Genomic DNA, 20,477 nt, shown 5'->3' with positions numbered 1-20,477 from the left:
CAAAAGAGTGAGAAAGCTTGGAGCTTGATACCTCTAGATGAAGCTCCCAACTCAGATATGCTCAGAACCAAGGCCTGGACTCTCACTACTTCTTCTCCAAAGCTCCTTCTTCACTCCAAGAACACACAAAATCACTTAAAGGCTCTCAAATGGACACACACAAGCTCAATAACAAGGATTAGGGTTTTAGAGGGTTGATTGTCTGAGGATTGTAACATCCTGTTTCAGATCGTCCGTGATTAGGGTTTGTGGGCTGTAACCCGGGCATGAGGAAGCCTCGGGGCTGCGACGAGTTGCTAGAAGCATAGGGCTTCTCGTCACCTTTACGTGGATATGAAGAAAATAAAGAATATACAATGCAATACTAATAAAAAGAGCTAAAAATCTAAAATAAACTAATAAAAATAAGGAAGTAAAACAAGCTATCAACTCCAAAGGTTACCCACTGCATATCCAAATAAACGACTTACCGGCTTCCTTCTCACAATAACTATCTCGGCCCATCATGACACACAATTCACGAAGTTCGCTTTACCCCAAGAGAATACTACAACCCCATCTGAAGTCGTCTCACCTCCGACCACTGTCGTATACCACCTTTTGGTTCCATGCGCCTCGCAGTCCTTCCCATACCAACGCAACTGACCCAATCCGGTCTAAGACATCAGATGGAGATCAATACCCCTCAAAATGAAACCCATCTACGAATCTGGAACCTCATCTCGCCTACTCAATACACGAATTATCCCAAACTCAACTCAAGAGTCTAACTCAACAGCAGAATTGGAACCACTCATTTCCAATCTGATACTCAACCCATACCCGCGATTCGTGAATTTATGCACACACCATCGCTCCAGTTCCTTCCGATCACGATAATCCCTCCTCAACCCGGGATATAACAATTCCCAACCGTCACGGAGACCCCAGTCTCTCCCCTGGTCCGGCATCCAGGTTCCCGACGACTCAAGTGGTTAGGCTACCCAAGCCTAAGAACTCCTCTGCGTCATACTCTGACTAGTGAATACTACAGCTCCCCGCAGAACAGTATTCACTCTTATCGACTACTGAGTGCTACGGTTCCCCCGTAGTCTTAAGACGCTCCTTTATTGACTCATGAATGCTACGACTCGGCGCAGACTTACGACACCCTCTCACTAACTCGTGAATGCTACGGCTCCCCGCGGTATCACAACACTCTCTCGCTAACTGGTGTATAATACGTTGAATAGTGAGTACTACGGCTCCCCGTAGTATCACAGCACTCTCCCGCTATCCAGTGAATACCACGGCTCCCCACGGTATCACGATACTCTCTCGCTGACTAGTGAGTACTACGGCTCCCCGCAGTACCACGATACCCTCTCCCACTGACTCATGGATGCTACGGCTCCCCGTAGTCTTACAACACTCTCTCGCTCACTGACTCACCATGGGCTCACTCCATGGTTTTTCCTGACAATTCCAAGCGATTACTCCCACTCGGATCCACTTGCTCTCTTATCACCCCATAATCTCATCATCAAGTCATCACTACAATGAGTTCACCAACTCATGCTCCGCAGCTCCACATAGATAGGTGCTTACACCCACCCAACTTATGCACCACCACTCTGATGTAAGTTCTCGTAGGCAAGGCACTTTTCTCAGCACAGATACACCCTTAGACAGTCCCACTCCGGCGACAATTAACTAATGGGTTCCCACTGGAACAAAAATTACTCGGTACTCAACTCGCCATCTCACAAATCGAGTCTCAACATGACCAAAAATTAGGACATCATACACGGGTACCTCGGTACACCATCACATCATCTCACGATGTCTTGCATCAACCACTGCTCTTCCACCCACGCAACTCGAAACCTCGAAATACTCTCATCTCACAAATTGAAACACGGAGGAATCATCAACGACTGAAAACACGTTGACAAAAATTCGAAGCTCCATCCTCTACTGATCACCACCCATACGAAACTACTCATACCTACTCTGAAATTGGTTGACAAATCAACTGCTGCCCCTCCTGGAGTATAGATCACAATCTATACCTATACCCATAAATCTCAGCAATTGCACCCTGAACTCAGTGACCCAACCGCCTCGAACTCAACATTTGCAAACCCGAAAAACAAAAATCCCTGGCCACAATAAATTCTCTGATCAACGGCCACCTGCTGTGGATTCACTCATCCTTTCTTGGGCACATACACATACATCATCTCGCCTTGCACCTCGCCTCATCCACCAATAACCCATGTCTCGTGTGTCCGCACCGCAGATCTCCATAACCAGTTCTCTAACCGCACTTGAACAGATCGCTGATCCTCTCAATAAAATACCCAGTTCTCCCCCACTCAGGGTTCGAACCATCACCAATTGGCATACCAACAATCTACTCCTTAGACTGTTTCACCAGGTACATCACACTTGACTCTTGGAACGTACCACGTAATCACTCAATGATCTTCCCGATGGAAACCAAACAACTCCAAATATCCCGTAACTCAGACAAAAACCTCGTAATCCTCCCAACATGACTGCCTCTAGTTATCTCGAAGCCTCAGACCGACACACCGCCGGATACCCCAACTGTTCCGAAATATTCCTGACTCTCAATGTGGAAATAATGCACTATCACGCACCTCGTCTCTGATTCCTCGACCAGCCTCCCATCACGGGAATCATCATAAAAGAAAGAGACCCCACTCTCACAGTTGATACACAACGTAGACAACGAGGGCTACCGCCCCGATATACTCCTCTTAATCACCTGGAACTACTGCTAAAAGTATGCCTCCCTCAATAAGGCACCTCCTTGTTCTCTTCCATCTTAGTCCCACTAATGACTCTCTCATGGTATAAGAAATACCTCGCAGCAAACATACTGCCCAAATACTCTGGTGAAAAGGTTGCCACCCTATGCTACCCCACGGGGTTTACCTCCAAACTCTGAAATCGGAAGCTCGTTATATCTTTTGCTTATCCTAGGAAATGGGGACAACGCAACTCTTGTCACAGAAAGTGACGTCTCATCTATCGTTCGATTGATCAACTCAGACCGCGATCCTCCAATAAGCATCATCTCTACTCATCCCTGCGTCATGCGACTCCAACTGGCATCTCACCAAAAATCTCTCGGAAACTAACTCGATTTCCCTCTCAAGGTATGCTCCATTGAAACTCGTTCGACATGGCCCTATGGCCCCACACTCTATCATATATGTTCTCAGTCTAATCAATCACAACGAGATAACTAGTAAACTCTGAAGCACTAACCGCCACGAATCATGGTACTCGAACCATTTTATCACCTCTCAAACTGCCATGAATCATGGTACTCGAACCATGTTATCACCCCTCAATCTGCTACTTAGAACCTATGGAATTCTCCCTGTTTCGAGTACGGGTCCTCTGCTTTCAATAGTACGGGCCCATACTACCTGCCACATCTACCCATACTTTCCACACGGATCGTCCCAGATTTCCTAAGTAGCTGCTCAACCTTCTCGATCACCAATCCCGATATACCTGGTCGCTATCCAGCGAATACTCTCCTCTATCAGCGTACTCTAAAGTCACAAAAATCTCATTTATTTAATTTACAAAATGCAACTCCATAATTGTTTGATTAATAATCCAGGATCCTCAAAACATTACTCTTTCTCTGGTGTGTGTACAATCAAGCCGGCGCCTTCCCGCGATCCTGAGAAGAACCTGAAACACATATCACATAACACGGTAAGCACAAAGCTTAGTGAGTTCCCCAAAATACCACACACATCACATTAGCCACTCAAGGCTAACACAGTACGACCCTCCGGTCACTGTGTCTCAGTGGAGACCCTCCGGTCCCACAACTCGGGTGGACCCTCCGGTCCTAACTCAATAAGCTCATAATAATAATACTCAGCATAAATCACAAAGACATAATGCAGAATATCACAATATACATGTAAGCACATAAGACACCTCGGTCACACAAAGATACCACTCAAGGTAAATATAGTGAGAAAACTCACCTCGGATGATGAACAACTCCTATAGATGCTGCTGCTGCACCGGCCTCTAACACTGGACCAAAATCCACAATTACCCAATTAAGATCTAAGTCCAAATCCTCACTCTTTAGGTCCAAAGGTAGCCACTAGCTAGCCCATCAATAATCCTAAAACTCATTGGGCCCACCAAGGCCCAATAATGAATGGGCTCTCCCGAGGCCCAACTCTAACGTCCAAGTGACAAGCCCAACACAAGGGCCCAAGGCATATATATATATATATATATATATATATATATATATATATATATATATATATATATATATATATATAATATTTCTCTGCTCAAAATCTCTAGTACACAACCCCAAAGATCCAGGCCCAACGCTTAAGGCCCAATAATAGATTTAGCCCAAAAAGCCCACAGCGAGGTTACGCGGGGTGTACCTCCCTTGGTACGCTCAGCGTACACAAGCATTCACGAAATCTGATCGGGGACACCATCCCAGTACGCGGGGCGTACGTACCAAATGGCTTTTCTCAGTTTCTTGGTCTTAACTCGTTAAGACCTTAGCTCATATCACAACTCTGGACTCCCTTATAGCTCTTACTCAATAAAGTCAGTGACTTTAAGCCTTTGTATGGCTGATAAGGTCAAAAACACACAAAAATCTCACTCTCTTATCTCAAAATGCTCATATCTCATGCATGGATTGATTCCAACGTCCAAGTCTTGGTTTTTATGACACTACACCACTAAATACACTCAAAGGGGTTGATCATAGTCTCTGGAGTTCAAATATCTCATAAAGTCTCCAACTTTTGGGACAAAACCCTAAAATACTGTACTATGATGCACAAATCAAAAGAGTGAGAAATCTTGGAGCTTTATACCTCTAAATGAAGCTCCTAACTCAGATATGCTCAGATCCAAGGCCTGGACTCTCACTCCTTCTTCTCCAAAGCTCCTTCTTCACTCCAAGAACACACAAAAGCAATTAAAGGCTCTCAAATAGACACACACAAGCTCAAGAACGAGGAATAGGGTTTTAGAGGGTTGATCGTCTGAGGATGGTGGCCAGGAATGAGGGCATCTTATTCTTTATATAAAGACACCCCCTCATTTAGGGTTTTCACTTTGTGCCTAGTACGCCCAACGTACTATGTGGCTCCGCTTAAAATTCACGCACATGAGTACGCTAAGCGTACACACACGTACGCCCAACGTACTCAGCTGCCACCTTTCTCAATTTAAGGACCTATCTTGCCAAAACTTCAAACTTCCATAGTTTCGTCGATATAACTTTGTTTCCAATGAACCTTATATCCACGGAAGGGTGACGAGATGCCCTACGCTTCTAGCAACTCGTCGCAGCCCCGAGGATTCCTCATGCCCGGGTTGCAGCCCACGAACCCTAATCACGGACAATCCGAAACAGGATGTTACAAGAGACAGAAACATGATATGGACAATGAATTTACTGTTTAAAAGTTAGAAGTTTATATTTAACATTTTAATACTTAAATTTAAATTTATAAAAATTTAAAGATAGATTAGATGATGAATATCTAGCTGGTAGAGGTTCCATAATATCAAAAACCGGAACTGAATTAGTCTTGATTGCTTTGGTTCTCCGATCCGATTAGCCCCGATTCCAAAATTATTTGTTCCAAAGCGATTTCATTTCCAAAAACAAATAACCAATTCAGATGTTCACTCAAAATAATTGTTTGAACTAGCGATCTCACTGATCCTTTTTTCCTCTACAATAGATAATGAATGGAGTGGTGAATGAGCCGTCTACAACCTTTTCCGGTGATGGAGAAGATGATCGGACTTGAAGGAGGCAACATATAGCTTTTCGACAAGGGAACCAGATTAAATATTTTTTCTGATAATTGTGGTTGTGGTGTGTGTGTGTGTGTTTTTAGGGCGAAAAAGGGGAGAAGTTATGCAGGTTTCCAGGAGGGATGGGAAAGGAGTGTGTATTGTGTGGTGGTGGCATACAAGTACTCCGGTGACCGCGGTATTGTTGGCCTTCATTGATTTCTCTATGCCAAACTCGACCCCATTCCCCTCCTTTTGTGATCTCCAACCAAAACAACCCAACTTTTTAACACTGAAGACCTGCACCCAATTAAGCTCCATCATCTCCGGATGTTTGAGATAGATGAGACAAGACAAGAAGGGATATGTATATATATATATATATATATATATATATATATATGGCTAGGTTATTTTGTTTCTTACATCTATTGTGTGCCCGTAAGCACAATTCTGGACCAATGGATGAATAAAATCAATGATCATGATCTGAGGGTCTACGATATTACAATAAGGCAACATGTACCATATAATCACACAAATTGCTGCAGAAAGATGTTTTGGTCAATTAACCTATATTAAAAAAGCAAATTTTCGGATTTTAAGGGATAATTAGTTTCTTTTTTTTTTAAATCTTATTTTTTTAAATTAATTCAAATTTAATTCTATTATAATTTCTAATACTAATCGATTTTATTCTGTCAGAATGACAGAGAGTCAAACATAAACAAGTAAATATATTGTCGATTTTATTCTTACAGAATATGGTTCATTCAATATATTTTTATAATTAACATGCTTAGAGAATTATACAATATATTATCATGAATAACATTTTCTAAAGAATACGGATTTTATTTTTTAAGAATCACTAATTACATTAATTCGTAAAGAATAAGACTTACATTTATTCTTAAAGATTAAAACTAAGAATGGTTAAAAAAAATAAAATAAAAACATCAAAATCTAACAAAAACACTAATCCATTCTGAAAGAATATTATTGTTAAGAAACACTTTATACATTCTGGCAGAATACATTCTGCTAGAATACTCTTGTTCTCCATGTTTTCTTCTTTTTCCATATGAATGACAGCTTCTTTAAAATCTATATCCACAAAGAAAACATAATCAACTTTAACATATTAAAACTTTTAGTATATTCTAAAAGAATAAAACTATAAATTCTAATAGAATGTGTTAGACATTAAAGACTTTTTTTAATTTATTCTAACAGAATGTAATACTCGAGTCACTTGATCAAGTATTCCCCGAGTCACTTGATCCAAATAATTGACTTAATATAATTACAATGATTCTAGAGCCGACATTGTAGCTAACACAGAGGACAATACGTTGGAAAAAGGTCATATTATTACAAGCAAGAATGTGGGAAATATGACAGTTCAAAGATCACAAAAATTTTCTAAACAAAGTAGAAGTGCTAAAAATATAGCTGTAACATCCAATGTTCGAAGGACTATAACTCAGCCAATATTAATCCAATTAAAATGACTTCAAAACCTAACTTGTAGCTAACACAAAGGAGAACATGCATAAATTTTTTTTGCTAATTTCACCATCACCACCTGACATAGATTTCCAACTCCACTATTTTAATCAAGCCAAGAGAGAGGCAGAGGGTGAAAGAACCCAAATGGTTCTCTGCACTTGGGTATGATTTTCAATTCACAATCGGGAGCAGTTGAAGATGATGGCGATGTTAATGATTATCATTTATCAAACACTTATACACACACTAACAGAGGCTTGAAGTGAAAAATTGGGGTTCAGAAAGAAAGGTGAGGGCTTTCATCGTCGTTTTCATCAAATACCAACTCCATTCTTCGTAATACCTTCTTTTATCACCTCTTCGTTGGTGGTTGCGATGTGGTGTTTGACGGCTGCTGTGGGGAAAGAACACATCGGCAACAATAGCAATAGGAAGGAGGAGGATGTCGATTACGTTATGGTGGTTTTTGTAGGGTTTAAAAACTGATTGCAATTTTATAGGGATTAATTTGATTTTAATTTTGGAATTTATTTAATATACATGCAATATTACTAATTTACCCTTATTGATTTATTTAAAAATTTAATTTGTGCTAAATTCTTATTGGTCCAAATGTGCACACAATACTTGTTGAAAACATTTGAACCTAATTATTGGTTCTTCAAGGAACCAAATCTTTTTTTCAATTTCTAGAGCTTATTCTTTATCGAAAAAAAAATTTAAAAATATCTAAATTCATATATTAACATTGTGAATGTGAAAAATATTTTTCGGATTCACCGTGTGAATCCGGATTCACATTGTGAATTTTCAAAGATTCACATTGTGAATTTTTAAAGATTCACATTGTGAATTTGACGTAAAAAAAATCGAATTTGATATCATTGGAAAAAGGATAAAAATTTATGAATTTCTGTATTTTTAGTTTTTTTTTTTTGATAAAAAATAAGTTCTAAAAGTTGAAAAAAAGATTGGTTCCTTGGTTCCTTGGTTAATTATGGTTCTCTATTGAACCTCACGCTATATATATATATATATATATATATATATATATATATGTTCTTAGCATCTTTTATGTGCTCGTAAGCACAAATCTGGACCAACGGATGGAATAGAATCAATAGTCATGATATCAGGGTTTATGATATTACAATAGGGTAACATGTACCATATAATCACACAAATTTCAACATAGAGGTATTTTAGTCAATTAAACTATATTAAAAAAAAGAAAATTTCGGATTTTTAGGGATAATTAATTCTCTTAATTTTAAAATTTTGGATTTTTTAAATTTATTCAATTTTAATTCTAATGTAATTTTTTATAAAAAATTGAATTTATTCTGTCATTCTGACAGAATGCCAGCCATAAACTAGTAACGATATTTCCGATTTTATTTTTACAAATTATTGTTCCAATTCAGATGTGTTTGATAATTAACCGTATTTAAGAATTCTATAAATTCGTCAGATACATCCAAGTCAATATATGATTTTATTCTTCATATACATCCGAACTAAAATACAAATTCATAAATATACAATTATTGAACAAATTCACTTGATCTTCTTCAGTGGTCCAAATAATCCACTTGATTACATCTATTCTTAGGAAAATGTGATGTATTAACGTATGAATAAATTCTTCGCAAATATACTTGTTGTTGGACTTCTAAGTATTTCTCTTGTATGATCTGTATTTGATTCCTTCTTCAAGCCATTCTGAAAGAATAACATGCATTACTCGTTAGTATTACCAATTAAGCAAATATAATTGTTGTTAACAAACATTCTTAAAGACATTCTGATAGAATGCATTTATACAAATAAATTCTGACAGAATACAATACAAAATATATAGTAGAATGTTTTTTACTTTTCCTATCTTGCAATGTTTCTTATCTTGACAAATAAGGAGATTGAAAATCGATTTTTGTCAGAATAATAGGCATCAAAACGATGAGTGTTACCAACCTCATCCTAAAAGAATATTGTGTTTTCTCATTCTGAAATATTTTGCAGGTTTGAAATAACATTCATTAGCTAAAACAAATAAATTTCATTACTCTAGGCGAAAATTAGAAATTATAAAACCCGAAACCATTAAAGATTAAAGTTTACAACCATTACTCTAGGAAATTACCAACTTTGACGTATTCCTGTAACTACAGTTCAAATGTCTTTTTGATATAATGTTACTGAAGCCAATTAACAACTTCACTAAGATATTTTAGCTCACTACGAACTAATGTATACCTTCAAAATGCATAAAAAAAATCGGTTTTTATATTTATATATATACCTTCAAAATGCATAAAAAATCGTTTTTTATATTTATATGTACATATAGTAAAATTGAATTAAAGTAAAAGAGTAAATTGAATAGTCAATGGAAATGGACAAAATATTTCATTCAACCATTTTAGATCAGTTGGCAGGCAAGGATTGCTACAAAAAGAAATGAAAGAAAAAAAAAATTTGAAATACCAATTATAATCTAATAATAAATGCAAGGAGGGTAATTAAACCAAATTTTATTCATAGGACTTCAATATCTCCCACTCACATAATGAAACACTATGTTCACTAGATAAACAAACTTAAATAATGCAAAAATTATAAAAAAGTAAAATCTTGCATGATTACATGGAATAAGAAATTCATATGGGAAATTAGAAATACAAACCTGAAAGGCAAAGGAGCAAACTGACATTTCCCATATCTTACATAACTTTGATGTCAGTTGCTCATGTAGCCAAACATTCCATAGTATGATTTCATTATCGTTTCCCCTAAGTGATAAGTTATTTTTCATCGACATCCCTAATGAACTGTTTCCCATATTCGATTATGGTTAACTATTTGTGAAACAAATCGGGGTTAAGGAGAACATTTAAATCAGAAAACAACCATTATAAAATTCTAAACGTAAATTATGCCAGCAACACAGGTATCCGAGAAACTTCCAAGACATAGAATTTACAAATAAAACAACATTTGGTCAAAGTAGCTTCAAGAAAACCATATAAATGAATGAGTAAAGAGGCAGAAAGATATTGACGGACCAGACTAATGGCCTGAACAATGGTGTTGTGAGCATGGTTGGTGATCTGTTGTGGCGGAACACGATTGACGATTGAGATGCCCAAGACTATGGCGACATGTCTAATGGCGATGAAAATGGTTTGGTGACGAGGTGTGGTTGTCGATCGAGAGGCGTGTGGTACGTTTGTTGAGTCGACAACAGGTGGTCTGGTTGTTGAATTGAGAGGGTGGGACTATGAGATATAGGTGTCTTTCAAATTCAGAACCGTACACATAAGAAAATGGTAGGGTTTCCTCCTAGGTTGTGTGTCATAATCGATGACAAAGGGTGCCAGCTCCAACCCTCCTCTCTTTTTCGATCGCTGGAGGTTTGGAATAGGATATAATACTTGTTAACTGTGGAGGGGAAACAAGGAATACGACGAGTGTTGATGGTGATGATGGATCAGTGTTTTTGTAGGGTTAACAAACTAATTTCCCTAATTTAAAATATATTAAATGTTTTAAATATTTACCATACTAAGAGTAGCAAAGATTACTATTTTACCCTTTTATGAATTATTATTGAATTTATTTTTGTTTAATTCTGATTGGTTGGTAGAGGCACACAATACTTGTTGAAAACATATGAACCTTACTCTCTCTCTCTCTCTCTCTCTCTCTCTCTCTCTCTTTCTCTCTGTCTCTCTCTCTCTCTCAACCATTTCTCTCTCATCATTCAAAAAACCCTTATATTTTGTTTATATGCAGAAAAACTTTTATATTTCAGTTACCTTTTAGATTTACCCAAGTATCCATTTTTTTAAAGCTATCAGGTTGTTTTGTGACATGACATTTATTTTGTTTGTTTTAGTTTGACATGGAAAAAAAAGACAATGTCATATATTTTTAGTTGAGTAAATGATCATTGAGTAAATTATCTGTTTATTACATTTTATCTTAGACAAGAAGAAACATCACTTATTTTGTTTCCACGTTAACATAAAAACGAAAAAGATTAATGTCATGTCATAAAACAACCAATAATTTCTTTTAAAAAACTAATATTTGAATAATGTGAAAGTTAACTGAAAATGTAAGAGTTTTCTGCATATAAACAAAATGTAATGGTTTTCTGAATGCTAGTAGATAAATGGTTATGTTTTTCTGCATTTTGCTCTCCTTTTTAATATAAATAAATTGAAATTGTGTACGTAACAATGGAAAAAGTTCTAAATTTTAAAAACTATTGTAACCGATTTAAGTTTCAACATTCTTAAAATCGTTGATTTCAATTTTAATTTCATATAAGGCTGGTGGATGTAGTACCATACCTTAACAGTTCCCATATTTAAGGTCTGCCACATTAGCGGCACATCTTATTTTTCTTCATCATCCCATCACCCTATAAAATTGATAGAAATTGTATCACACCTCAAAATATAGTTGTTAGTGACCATTGCATATATATCCATTGGTTTTTTTGTTCGATATAATGACCTTGTGCGGTGGCTTTACTGCACATCCCACAATTGGACGGTGTCGTGTTCACGATATCACCGCTGTGACACGTCACATATCGCAGTGTGCGACAAAAACCACTGTGATCACTTTAATTAGGTCGGATATCCCGCTTACTCTCACCACTAAAAATTATAACCAAATAATAATCTTTTTTTAGTATTAAATAATAATCATCCATTTTGCAAGATGAATTTCATAAATTTGTTCTATAAAATGATATTATTTTATAAATACCTATTGCATATATTTTTTTTTTTTTTGAAATAAAAAAGCAAAGTAGCCTTCATATACACAAACTCTATTATTATTTTTGAACTTAAATTTTGTTGACCACCTATTTAAAGCATTAGGACTTTCACAAACCACAAACAATTCCGAAATTTTCGTTGGTAACTTTTTTTTTTCTTATTTCTTTGGAAACTTTCTTTTAGTCAAATGATTAACACAATGGATTTAAGTTTTTCTTCTATTTATCAGGGTTTTTTTTGGAAGTATACACAAAAAGTATATTTTTAAATTTGAAACTCATAAACAATGAAGAACATGTTCAAAACTCATAGGAAAGAATATGTTCAAAACTATTTTATACTACCTTTCGTTAATTAATTGTTATATATGTCTTTAAAAGAGTGTATATAACATATTTTGGGACTTATCGGCCTGATTTTTTGAAATTATACAAACAAATAACATATTGTTCTTGTTCAAAACCCATACACACCGAGAAACTCAGAAACATGTTCTAAACTCATAAAAAGAATATGTTTGAAACTTAGAAGCAGATATTTACTCTTATGTTAATTGGTATGTAGGTCCTAAAAACATATATGACCTACTTTGAGAAATTATACTACCCACAAAAGCGAGTTCGAAACTCATAAAAACTAAAAAGGTGTTCAAAACTCATATGAACTTAAGGACAAGTTTGAAAATCATATCAATGTTGGAATCCAAAGTCGAGTAGGACTTCGAGACCAAGTTATAACGGGACTTTAACAAGTTGGTTTTAGAGTCCTAATACAATTCTAATTACAAGTCGGTAGATTATAATCTATATATACATCTTACAGTGGTGGATCCTCTTAGGGGCTAGGGGGGCCATGGCCTCCCCGCTTTTTGCTATATATAATCAAGTTGAAAAAAAAATACTAGAAAAACAAGCTGTGTCGTCTGTTAAGTCCGTAGGCTCTTCGACTCTTTGTCTCTATTTTTGTTCTATCTATATTTCTTGATTTTATTTCTCGGTCATAAAACACATAAAGAAGATGATAAAGTACCTTGATTTGACTAATTATTATGGCTACCACCTAACACCCCTATAAAGCTGATAGCAGTACTTATTGAATTAGGATACATATTTTTTTAATTATTAGTTGAAGTTTTTTTTATTTATGTAGAATCGGTTTCATATAATCTCAATATGTTTATTAATTATTATTTGTTGATTTATTTGTAAAATGTAAATCGAAAAATAAAATTATTATTTAAAATTTGTGTCTATTATAATGCTACGAAAGTAATTAAAATCTGTACACACATGAGTATGATTAGAAACAAAAATTAATGATAAAAAAGTAAATTTATCGATTTATGAATTTAATTTATACATGTCTTTATATTACTTTGTGTGTTTATACTTTTAATATATCATAACTTTGAACAAAGAACTTGTTTATATAGTTTTGTTTCAAAACTTTAATTTCGGCCCCCTGCTTCTTGTATTCGTGTTCCGCCCCTGTACATCTTGTTTAGTTGTGTAGGGTTAAAAGAGATTGTATTCACAAATTGAGTTTTGAGTTATTTTCTCATCTAATCAAAGAGATAGTTTGATTAATTGTTTGTGTTATACATTCTTGACTTGAATCAATATTTTTTTTCCTTCATTAATAAATATATAGCATCATATTAAACTTGTGTTCATAAAACTTATTAGGTAGTTTAGCTTCAAGTTGTCATACAACCAAAAGGAATGAAAACGAACGTGTGTCTACTACATGAAACCCACGATAGTCAAGATCGGAAACGGGCCAAGCAGCGCACGTAGAAAAGTTTTTGTCAAGTTCCAAAATTTCAAGGTTGCTTACTTGCTTTTGTCAAAATAAATTCAAAATAAATTCCAATATTTAAATTTTGTTAAGAAAAACAGATTTCGAACATATTTTTTTTAAATAAATTCCAATATTTAAATTTTGTTAAGAAAAACAGATTTCGAACATATTTTTTGTTAGAAAAAACATGTTCGAAAATTGATATATTCAAACATGAAAGTAAACTTGGCTTTCTTGGGAAAAGATAGTCATTTTCGTATGTTTATTTATAGAAAGTGGTAGATTATGTTATTATACTTACTGTTTTTTGTGAGTCTAACATCAACCCTTGTCGAACAATGTAATTTCAAAATAAAATATAGTACCAAGGACGAGCATGATTTTATAATTTTAGTAGTGTCATATCATAAAAAAAATTCAAAAAATTTCAAAAACTTTTAAAGTGTGTCTTGAAAAATCAGACGTTATTGGTACCACTACGAAACACCATAATAAAACCGCCACTTAATGATCAATCATAGAGAAATATTACACAAAAATGTATTATACCATTTTGGTCATATGATTAACACATAATTTGATATCAATGAATTTGGCTACTCTTATGTAAAATTTAGAAAAGAAAAAAGCTTTTTCTTTCCGTTTATGTTAAAAAAAAAAAAAAAAAAAAAAAAAAAAAAGATCCGGCTTCTCCGGTGCTCGTTTAACTCGTCGGTGAACCTAAGGGTTGGTGTAAGTGGATAAGATCTAAGTTTGAATTTATTACGTCTCAATTTCAATTTCTATAAGAAAATAAATTAGATTAACTACAGTAAAAAATATTAAACAAAAAAATTGCAGCACATGTTTTGATGTCATCCTTCAAGTGCGAAAAATATTAGATCTGTATTAATTTTTATCCAGGAAATTCGCAATTTAGTAAGAGGATATTTAACCTCGCTTAATAAAAATATCACGATACTTTTATATAGTTTACAATTGTGAAAACAAAAAGATCTATAAAATATATGTTTATGCTTTATTAATCTTTTTTATTAGTTCATTATTATATATACTAATTACAATTGCAATGATGAATAGTATATTATCTGGCTTTCAAACATTGCAACAACACTTTTCTATATTAATAAGTTTGGTCCATACATTTTTTGTGTTTTACCCTTTAACCATAAGACTTTTATATATTGGCAGGAGTCTTTCGTATATTGTCAGGTTTGATCCATAGACTTTTTAGATTTCAGACTTTGGTTAAATTTTTTTCATATAGATAGGTTTGACCTATAGACTTTCATATTTAGACATTTTGCTCACATGCAAAGAGAAGGTAAGATCATTATAGTTGTATCTAATTTACATTAAATTACCTAAGATAATTAGATACGTTTGAACAAAAATGAGATATAATAACAACCTGATAAAATCACATGAATCCTTCTTAAACTATATTTGAATAAAAAATTATATAGTTTTTTTATGAATTATGATAGTATAAGTATATTATTAGCAAATATTTTCATTAAATGTGATAGATAAAAATGCAAAGCTTTAAATGCAATTTTATTTATGTTGTCATGACAATATAATGAATTATCAGTGATAATTATATATTTGTATTTTAGAGTATTATTAGTTTTTGTTGTTATCAAAGGATTTGTAGTGTATTTAGTACGTGTTGATGAAATGTGCGTTTCCTACCATAGGTTGTGGATACAAGTTTTGTTGTAGATAAAAATGTAGTTTTGGAATAAAATAGTGGGGTGATTGTTAGCTATTCTAAAAAAATTAGTTTTTGTTATTAACAATAACTTCAAAGGGTGAAATTGTAATAACCTAAATGTTGATGTTTTAAATTTCCATAAACATGAGATTATCAAGGAACTAATATATATATTTCCCAATGTTGCAGAAAACGCTCGATCGATAAGCTCGACGGTGGACTGGGGTCAAAAGATTAATCGGTTAGGCGGGGATTAATCGGGGACCATTAATTATTAAAAAATTAATAAATATAACATTAATCCTAAGAATATAACATTAAATATAACATTAATAAATATAACCATATCAATTAAAAAAATTATTAAAAATTTAATAGATAGAACATTATAACACGAAACTATGATTACAAAAAAAAACCTCTTTAATCCTTAATGCATCAAATCTAAATAACCAACTACATCATTGTGAATGGTATACATGATTTGATTTTTTCCTTACAGTTTTCCATCAAATACCCACATAAAACACATATGAAGACCTCGTTCCTTTTTGTTCTCAACATTACCATTGAGATTGGGATTGGATGCATATAACAACCTACAAGCTCAAATACGTTATGTAGCTCATCATTATTCAACTTATTTAAGCATGAATCATCTTTGACTTTTACATCATTATGCACCATTTTAGTCATCTCACACTGACTTGAAGTCAAACTCAGAGAGATTGTGGACTTAGCATCAACAGCACTGGTCGTTCCTGAAATAATTCATTAAGGATGTCATGCTTTATGATGCATTCAATGAATAACATAAGTTCCCAAGACACACAAACAAATCTAGAAAGTGTGAAACTTGGAGTTTTGGTCAATTTCGGAAGAAGAATACAATTATTGGAAAGAATCTAACAATATTTGAGGGTACTTCACAACTCCAATAGCAATTTGTACAGAAGGCGATGATGTGCTTGGAAGTAGAAGAAGATGTGTGACAGAACAAGAAGGATGTGCTTCGAAAACAAAAGTTAGACTGAATGCGATGGAATGGCAAAATCGAAAGGAACCCTAGCAACAATTAAGGAGTTAAACCACCAATCGAAATCACCATTGAAAACCAAAGCTCAAACCTTCAATCGTCAGTTAAGTGAATGAAGAAGAAGCGAAGAAGAGACATTCAACCACCAGTCCCACATCCCACATCGCTAGTGGGAAAAAATATTAAGCATAAATATTCTATAAAAAGGAGCGACAATACCCTTCGATAAGTAAAACAACTGTGCTTTGGGTTGTTGGCTCCATTGGGTCGACGACTTTAGAGTGGGCTGGAATGACTTGGTCCGAATTGTTGTCCGAGTTGGTCTGATTTAGTCCGATTTTGACCGGTTTTGACCGATATTGACCAAAGCCGAATATTTAACCCTCTAGCACCTATTTGTAGGCGGTTGGAGGTCGTCAAGCGTCTAGGCGCCAATTAATCGACCGCCTAGACCGATTTTTACAACACTCATATTTCCTAATGTTTCATCCATGCAATCGTGGTTCATGTTTATTAATAAACTAGCTCAAAATATATGTAAAATGCAGCTATCAAATTAAAATAATATAGATAATCATACAAATATAATCAATAATCATTAATTAACTATTAGCAACAAATTTTTTTATACGAAAAATTCACATACAAATTAGTTTAAATTATTTGTATTTTTTATATTTATTAAATCAGTTATTTATATTATTTTAACTCATTTTATTATTCAATATATTTATTTCATTTAGTTAAATCATTAATATGCAATTTTCTTTTTAATTATTCACTGCTATTAAACTTGTAGTTAATTCAAATCGTTGGAAGGCAATATTTACTAGTTTATAACTAACATGATAATGTTTGCGGATCAGTTGCACAAAACAACAAATTTATTTCATAATTCATATATTTTACAAAATAAACCATTATTTCATTATAGTTTTTATAAATTGTAAATTTCTGACACTGCAGTTCAAATTTTGGTTATTTTTTAGAGTAGCCCCACTTCTTTTCTTATTAATTGATTTGTGGTGAGAAATTGTTATTAGATTTTGCATTAACATATTAGATTTTATTGCATAAAGTACAAGTCAACAAAAGCATATTCCTTAATGTAGCAACTTCATCACTGAAGTTGGTTTAAGGATAAAATATAATGTACGCTTATATTGAAGAAGAGCGTAACAATAATTCCTTTTTTCCTCTTATCCCATTTCATCCCACACTCATTCTGACCCGTGTTTTTTTTTTTTTTTTTTTAAGAAGTACAGATATATAAAAGAGAGAGGAGAAAGAGAAAGATGAGGGTTGAATATTCATTCATTTTTATTGTTTTTTTACAGCACCACAATTGGCTCATTGATTTTAAAGGTCATTTGCGAAAAATGACAAAAGACATCTAAATATATTTTTATATAAGTAAAAATCATTAATGCTATGATAACTCGATAATTAATAAAAAATTAATCAAAATAAAATTATCATTGATCCGATTAATCTGTTACTAATCCAGACCGTCTAAACGACAGAGACCTTGTACGGTCACACACCTCACACATCCCTAAAACCGGCCCTGACCACAAACATAAAGCAGTGTTTCCGCCCTCACCTCCTCCTCACCTTACCCATTCCGTCGACTCGTAGAACACATACAACCCATAATTTGGTGTCATAAAATTAAAATATCAGACAGACGGAATAATCTAAAGATAAGTGGGACCAATAATGATGTCACTTCCAATTTATAGCATAATTTAGTCGATCCAAGCTCTCCATTATTGATCACCATAAAGGGTCCACCGTAAGCTGAAGACACACGTCTACACTATTCCTCCCCACCATAACATCACATCCTTCTATGTGATGTGAAAATAAAATGCTACACAATTTTTTTTTTATTTGATCAATTATGCACTTATGATACTTCACCCCCTGTGGTTTAGTATAACTAAATAATACCCATTTATAAACTCTTAACATTCCAGCCTCTATTTTTTTAAGAGACCAATGTTCCTCTTAAAGTTCAAAGTTTACAACTCTCTCTTATTGAAATAGAAAACTTGTTTTTTCTTCTTTTATTTCCCATCATGTACTTTGATTTTATAAGACAATATGAATGTAACATCACAACAAGAATGATGACACAATGTATAAGTATAGGCTCCACCATACCATAGGGATAAGATTTCATCATCCAACAAACCACCTAAAAACAGTACATAAAATGCATGTTTTCAATTCTTTTATAATCATTGTTCTTAATCAGTAATAATATCACTAACAAAAAATAACAAAATAATACAAACAAACACGATAAATAACTTACTAAAGAAAAAAAGTTGTGTTGTCATTTTCTCATAACATCCATTCTTTTAATTTGTAGAATCACAATGTCAAAGTTATTCATATATATAGGACTTGAGTCAAAGTTGCATGTCATGAATTCCAATAGTGGTATTATATGTAACTATAACAAAACTATCAGGATGATTAATGTAAGTTCCAATATATATTTTCATATCAGCCCTCATAATATAGAGTATTTACAAAACCAAACACAAGGCTTATCCATCACACCATTATATATATAGATTGGCTGACCCATCAACAACCACCTAGGCCAACCAATCAATCTTTCATACCCACTCTTTTTTTCCAGAAAACATAAAGGAACAACACCATCTTTTTTAGATTAATTCTTCTAACAATTTTCTCTGAAATGGCAACAAGAAAATTCCACCACCATCACCATGATCAAAGGCCAAAATTCCTTTATCTCGGTGGTGGTGGTGACCGGAGAATCAATGGAGTTGATGCCGAGGGTTTTGAGATGAACGAATCCGACCTGTGGAGCACCGGAGTTGAAGATCATGCAAACGAGCCTCAAAACCTCATCTCACGAAGATCAAAGTTTCCATTGAAAACTCATCATCAAAGAAAAGTACCGATGGAGATGGCAAAGTCATTGCCGGTCAATGTACCGGACTGGTCAAAGATTTTGAGAGATGAGTACAAGCATGATGATCATGGGAGGAGAGAGAATGATTATGATCATGATCATGTGGGGTTCGATGTTGATGATGATGATGATGAAGATGATGAAAGGTTGCCTCCCCATGAGTATTTAGCAAGAACTAGGATTGCTTCATTTTCTGTTCATGAAGGTCTTGGAAGAACACTAAAAGGCAGAGATTTGAGTAGGGTTAGAAATGCGATTTGGAAGCAAACCGGTTTTGAACAAGATTAGTACGTACACTCTGACACATTTGGGTCCACTTAACCAAGTTATGATCGAGCTTAAACTACGTACACACGTGAAGAAAAAAAAAAGATGTTTGTGTTCAGAATTTAATTGCTTAGAGTAGACCATGTATGAAAACGTTGAAGTCGAATGTGTCATGTTTAGTGAAAAGAGGTATAAAATGATATCTAGTCAATAATCAGGTTAACATTAACCGATCATTTGTAAGTCTAACATTATGGATCTATCTTACTCGTAAATCACAAAATCATATTTCATTTTGTATCTTGTTATCTTATTTTGTAATATTTAAGAACTATTATATATATATATATATATATATATATATATATATATATATATATATATATATATATATAGTTATTAGTTCCTTCATAAGGTTTTCGAACCCATGATCATACATTTGATTTTTTTTTTCAAACTAGAAATAGAATTGCGTAGTTAGTTACCAAAATAGTCAAAAGCATTGGTCTAATCTCTAATATGTGTAGTCAATGAAAAACACGTATTTGTTGCATTTTGGTTAGCCGC

The 20,477-nt window shown here is 34.1% G+C and overlaps 1 protein-coding gene across 1 annotated transcript; it reads left to right on the top strand.

The window, feature by feature from the left end:
• Positions 1 to 19,300: 19,300 nt before the first annotated feature.
• On the top strand, positions 19,301 to 20,210 carry LOC145161033 (protein S40-4-like). The gene has a single exon (XM_079080460.1). The coding sequence runs from the start codon at positions 19,404 to 19,406 to the stop codon at positions 19,929 to 19,931; it is 528 nt and encodes a 175-aa protein (XP_078936586.1). The 5' UTR covers positions 19,301 to 19,403; the 3' UTR covers positions 19,932 to 20,210.
• Positions 20,211 to 20,477: the final 267 nt, after the last annotated feature.

Source organism: Lactuca virosa, chromosome 2 (assembly GCF_052849685.1).
Source record: "Lactuca virosa cultivar CGN04683 chromosome 2, Lactuca_virosa_CGN04683_v6, whole genome shotgun sequence".
NCBI classification, from domain to species: Eukaryota; Viridiplantae; Streptophyta; class Magnoliopsida; order Asterales; family Asteraceae; genus Lactuca; species Lactuca virosa.
This window is presented reverse-complemented; position numbering and strand designations above follow the sequence as displayed.